The sequence below is a fragment of the Mauremys reevesii genome, linkage group 10 (assembly GCF_016161935.1).
Source record: "Mauremys reevesii isolate NIE-2019 linkage group 10, ASM1616193v1, whole genome shotgun sequence".
Taxonomy (NCBI): Eukaryota; Metazoa; Chordata; order Testudines; family Geoemydidae; genus Mauremys; species Mauremys reevesii.
The window spans coordinates 17,660,477-17,666,836 of NC_052632.1; the positions used below are offsets into that span (position 1 = coordinate 17,660,477).

The window sequence follows — 6,360 nt, forward strand, 5'->3', positions numbered from 1 at the left end:
TTACCTTTTATGTAAAGTAGCATTATGATCTTATATTATGACACAAATCAATATTTAATGGTCTTGATAATCTTGCTCTTTAGTGTTAGGATTAAAAATATGGAATCAATTACCTTGAACCTCTATCAGATGAAAAATTTATGATGTTACGTTCTTCATCATCTTAGAAACTCTTACATGCACTGTGAAAAATCTCAGTAGGCCATCAAATACATGTTCTGTGATAAAATATTTATTGTAGTTATTGGGAAAAGTTAGGCATAGCTAGAGTTTGAAAGAACTCCAACACTCTAGTGTAATTACAGCTATGCTCTGTGAACACTGGCGATAGATCAATACAGGTTCATTTGTTCTCTGATCTTAGTTGCTTGAAAGATTATTAAACTTGCAGTGAAAGAATACTTGACTTAAATGTGGAGCTAAATATTGGTCTGATTGCTCCATCTCTGCTCTTTGTACTTACATGTTGCTAACTGTTCAAATTATATGTGTTTTAATTTTTCAGAAAAAAATTACAAAATAGCTTATTAGACAGTATTACTATTAGTTCAGAAAGAACTAAGATCACCACTGTGTTGAAACTCAAAAGACAATATCACAAAATTGCCATCAAACTGTCTGTAAGTAGAGTAATTTTACAGACTTGCTGGAGAGGACTTCTGAGAAAGGGGAGTCTGAAATATGTTTAAATGAATGTATCACTCTTTTAAATATGTTCTGTTTTAGGATGCTTCAGGAAAGGTGCTGGATCACTGGAGCATAATGACCAATGAAGAAGAACTGGCTACTTTGCAGCAGTTTCTTCGCTTTGGAGAAACTAAATCCATTGTAGAGCTAATGGCAATTCAAGAGAAAGAAGGGCAGTCAATTATAATACCTACAACGACGACTAATTTGGATATTAGGGCATTTATAGAAAGTTGCAATCAAAGAAGTCCTAGTCTTTCTTCTTCCATGGACAAAATGAGCCCTGCCAACGTTCATCACTTTGAGAACATTGTAAATAATATGGCTTTCATGCTGCCTTTTCAGTTTTTCAGTCCAGTGCCTCCACCTTTGATAGGTTCACCACCAGAAAGACATTTGCTTGAGCAAGGTCAAGACCGCAGCAATGAAACTAAACAAGATGTTCAGATACCATTTTCTGAAAGCAGCTTCTTAATTTCCAGTTCTACTTCATTTCAAGTTGAAAACGAGAGGAGCATAAACAGCCCAGATGCCACTACTAAAACAGAAGACGATGCCCCTTTAAGTGATTCTAGCTCACATAATACAATAACAAAGCTTGAAAGGACAGAGTTATCTCCAGAAAATAAAATTATATCTATTGAAAAAAATGGCATTGGGCCTAGAAAAGGACGAGTTTTCTGCACTGCCTGCGAAAAGACATTTTACGACAAAGGAACTCTGAAGATCCACTATAATGCTGTTCATCTGAAGATCAAACACAAATGCACAATTGAAGGCTGCAATATGGTGTTTAGTTCTTTGCGAAGTCGAAATCGTCATAGTGCAAACCCCAACCCAAGACTCCATATGCCAATGAACAGAAACAACAGAGATAAAGACCTGAGGAATGGTTTGACTATCGCTGGACCTGAAGAAACTAAAAGGATGGACTTTACCATTTTAACCCCAGGTAGCAGACCTATTACCAGCTATGTCAGCCATTGCACAGATTCAAAGGTGCAATCCAGTTTTCCCAGTATTGGACAGAACGGTGTTCTCTTTCCAAACTTAAAGACAGTTCAGCCAGTTCTTCCTTTTTATCGCAGTCCAGTCACGCCAGCTGAGCTTGCTAATACCCCAGGCATACTCCCTTCTCTACCTCTCATTTCTTCATCAATACCTGAGCAGCTGGTTGCTAAAGGATTGCCGTTTGATGCACTACCCAAGAAAAAATCCCGTAAATCGAGCATGCCCATCAAAATAGAGAAAGAAGCTGTTGAGACAGCTAATGAAAACAGCAACCTTGCCAGCTCGGAAGATGATACACCTCTGCAGGTGGTAAGTGATGGAGAACTGGAGACCTGTGAGCATAGGATTGAAAAGCAGATGAGTGACAGGGTGGAAAAGCACCCCATTTCAGGTAATTCATGGAAATCTCTCTCTGGGGTAGAGGGCCCAAAATATTTTGATTCTGTCATTGAACCAAATAACAAATACATCAAGGAAACCTCTGAGAATGAATTGGATCACTCTAAGAGAGAGGTTACGCCAGAAGAAAACCAAGCATTAAAAATAGCTTCTCATGAAATGATGTCTGAAGATCCAGAACAACACCACAGTGATGTTATAAAACCAGTGACTACATCCTCTCTTTATATTAAAGAGCAGTCAAAGCACCGGATTCCTAATAATGATTGCACTGAATTGCACCACCACTTGCTAACCGGGGGCCTTTTCAGTGCTTTGTCAAACAGGGGTGCTGCTATTCCTTGTTTAGAAGACTCTAAAGATATGGATCATATCAGTCAACATACACTAGGGATTCAGAAGGCAGAAAGCCGCTTTCATTGTGACATCTGTAAGAAGACATTTAAAAACCCTTACAGTGTAAAAATGCATTATAAAAATGTACATCTGAAAGAAATGCATATTTGCACAGTTGAGGGTTGTAATGCTGCTTTCCCTTCTCGTAGAAGTCGAGACAGGTAAGAAAATTATAAACAAAATTATATTTATTTTACATTCACAATGGGGGCCTAATTTGAAATTTAAATAAGTGTTTGAGGAATATGGAGCTGCAAAGATTTTCTGTGTATCCACCTATAACGGGTATGATAACTTATCAGAATGTTCATAAAATGAAAATCCATTGAAAGAAACATTTTCTTTCCATTAGACTACAAGGTTTTAAATAAAGCCTTGAAAATGTCATAACTGATAAAGATTGGAATAGTTGAAAGAATACTTTAGAATATCAATGAAAAGGCACAAGGTGTGAATTCAACACTTTTCCAGCATATGCACATGTGGGTTCATGGGTTTACTATGTACTTGTGTGTATCTTAATGTTTTTTTTAATGCAAAAACTATGGGGCCAGCTCATAATAGCTTCACTCAGTTTTCACTCTTTCCTTGCTTTATGCAAGTCCCACTGAAGGATTTTAAACCAAGTGGAGAGGGAAAAATAGATAAGGACAGCAGGATTTTTCCTTGAGTTACTACAAAGTTAATATTGCACATTACAAGGTCAGCATATGCAAACATTAAAGATGAACATGCAACGTTAACTACCCCTTGTGTGTATGTGTCATGATACTGTCTTTAATAACAAGATCATATAATACGTCATAGATAATGAAATACCATGGGCCCATGTTACTGCTGGTACTTCTGTTTTATGCCACTGTAAATCCATTGATTTCAGGTCTGATATGCATAAGTTAATAGAGAAACAAGAACTGAAAATGCTCCATACATGCAACTTTACTGTTGAAACCCTCAATTTTGTATATTTTATTGAGAAATTGTGGTAACGTTGTTAAAGATTATGAACTTGACTCAGTGCATTGGTTCCACTGTTTAACACCACTGTAACTCAGGCTGCAGGCTCTGGTTGTAGAAAGTCTGCCTGGATGGAGCTCATAGTGACACAAGGTACCAGGACTCCATATTCTGCTGGGAGACCTGAAGCCAGTCGATGCAGTCCAGGAAGTGGGCAGAGACAGTCAGGGAGGGATGTGGCCATTACAGTCAGGAGATGCACTGAATTAATCTGCTGCTGGCAGGGCTTCTGTGATGTCCTGACAAGAAATGAAATCTACTCCCCAGTGGCAGAGTCCCAAGGGAGGGCAGTGACAGGGATGCTTCCTCTCTTTTCCCTGCAGTGAATTCCCTTCTAGTGTAGCTGTGACAACAGGTGGGTGAATGAAGCCTTGTGCTGCAGTTCGTACACATGTACTGCAAATGCCTTTCCACACCATTGTATTGCTTTAACTTTAATTCTGCTACCCTCAAGCACCTAGTTTAAAAAGAGAAACAAAATGATCCCACAAGAAAGTTCCTGAACTCCACATAGGACAAGAATTAACTATACCTCTCCTGCAATGCTGTTCTAGCCTGGACCAGGAATGCTATAGTTACAGGGCAGACAGTTTTCAGCAATAGCCCCCTGTTTTCATGTGCTGATCATGTTCTGAATAATCCATCCTTTTGGATGAAACTATGTCTGTTGAAAGAATTTTTTTTCCATGTTAAAGTGTGGATGACGCCCTTGCCCTTGCAGCCATTTTTGGAGTTAGATAAGGGTACAAGTAAAAAAAAAAAAAAAACCCTCTTCTTTTATATATCAAAAATGGCTGAGGTCTGGAAGTTAGCTGGAAGTCAGGGATGAGCAATGACTGCCTGCGTGTGAAGAAAGGTGGTTTAGATTGAGCAAAGTGATGCCTGTTTGAAAATTGCATTGTGGATATAGCAAAACATTCTGTTGAGTGCAGAAGTGAGCTCCTCAGGGAGACACTGGACAGATGGGTGCAGCTGCAGCAGGGCACATGTTTCATGGTATCAGGCAGCAGCTTTCACTGACCTGAGCCCTCTATTTTCTGGCTATGGAGCAGGTCCAGGGGCCAGTCTCTTTCACCTCTTTGTCCTGGGGTGGGATAGGTTCAAAGTCCACTGTCTGGCTCATCTAACCCTACCCAATCCACTCTTTGATACCTGAGTCCTGCTAGAAGAGGTTATCCAATCTGTTCTGTAACCCCTCTAGGCCAGCATTAGGTCTAGTATCTGAGTGAAGCATGAAGTAGCCACACCACAAGAGCAGGGCCGACGGAGGAGGGAGAAGCCGGTACAAATTACCGGGGCCCGGTGGTCCGGAAGGGGGCCCAGCTTTGTCGGCCCTATTTAACCAGTCTGCCCTTGCTGGGGGGCCTGAAAAAAATTTTTCACTGGGGCCCAAACCCACTCTCAGTGGCCCTGCACAGGAGAGTATCTGGGCTGCTGACTTCCATGGAGTTATTCTTGATTCACACAGGTACAAGTGAGATCCGAGTCAAGCCAAATACCTGTACCGATGTTTGAATTTTCTCCTTTAATCTTATAATGGCACTTGATTAAACATACACAGTTCACGCAGACTACCAAATATTGGTTACTATTTCTTAGTTAATTGTTTTCAAACAACTGATGTTAGGTATTGATGAAAAAATCATTTTTGCTAAGCTTCTCTTTGTTCTTCTAGACATAGTTCAAATTTAAATCTTCATCATAAGCTTCTGACCAAAGATACACTGGAATTCAAGGACAACTATTTCAATGCAACATACCTCTTGAAAGACATGGCTAAGGAGGTTTGTCAAGATGTGTCTTTAAAACAACATGTTGGACAGACTTCTGTAATCTTCAAAGGAATGAACAGAACAGGCAGCTTGGTTTTTCCACTGAGCAAAATCAGAGAACCCTGTTCTGAGAATTATGGATATGATCCAATGAATGATGGTGCTGTTCTGGATTTGAGCACTACTTCCAGCATTAAGTCTGAGAGCAGTGCACACTCCTCTTGGGATTCTGATGGAGGAAGCGAAGAATGCATCATGCCTTTGGATGATAGCGATGAAAGTTGTGAAGGGCCAAGCTTAATACCCAATGAAGAGCTCTACCCGGACTGTAGTGTAATTGAGAAGGCTAATCAAAGCTTTACAAATTTACCTTCCAGTTTGCCAATAACTTGTCATATATGCCAAAAAAATTACAGTAATAAAGGAACCTTCAGGGCCCATTACAAAACTGTGCATCTCCGCCAGCTCCACAAATGTAAAGTCCCAGGTTGCAACACAATGTTTTCATCTGTCCGCAGTCGAAACAGGCATAGTCAGAATCCCAACTTGCACAGAAGTCTGACCAGATCACCAAATAGCCTCCAGTAACAACATACTAATCTCAAGTGACTTTTTGCTAAGCGTAAATCATTTCAGATAAGAAAGAATTGGAAAGATTTTTAAACAAAACAAACCAACCTCATTTGATGCTGGGCCCATTTAACATATGGGGTCAAATTCTGCTCTCACTTATATGGATGCTCTCCTACAGCTTCACTGAGCATTTTTAAACCATTATTTTGTTTGACGTTAAATAACAGAAACTTCTTTAAGGAAAAGAAAGCTGCATTGGCATTGGGGTGAATGTGGCACCATTAACTGAAGTCTTTTTGACAGTTTGCAAAGTATTATTCACTTACAGTCCCAAGTTCAAAGGAGAAACCTCCATCCCATTGGATCCTGTTATGTTTACATGTTAAATGGGAGTAGTATTCTAGGATGTCAATAAAGATGGAGACGTCCTTTGGTTGGGTTGGGGCTTTGGGGACTGTCATTTTATTCCTGAGGCCATTGTCAGAGGCTCACTTGCAGTATTAAA

General features: G+C 39.8%; 1 protein-coding gene across 4 annotated transcripts in view; it reads left to right on the plus strand.

Moving 5' to 3' along the window:
* BNC1 (basonuclin 1) overlaps positions 1-6,039 on the plus strand; it is an 86,117-nt gene extending 80,078 nt beyond the window's left edge. For all 4 annotated transcript variants that reach the window (XM_039490180.1, XM_039490179.1, XM_039490182.1 and 1 more), the window contains exons 4-5: positions 727-2,654; positions 5,186-6,039. In XM_039490180.1, coding sequence (XP_039346114.1) covers positions 727-2,654; positions 5,186-5,870 — 2,613 coding nt within the window. In that variant the 3' untranslated portion in view covers positions 5,871-6,039. The remainder of the gene's footprint in view (positions 1-726; positions 2,655-5,185) is intronic.
* Positions 6,040-6,360: the final 321 nt, after the last annotated feature.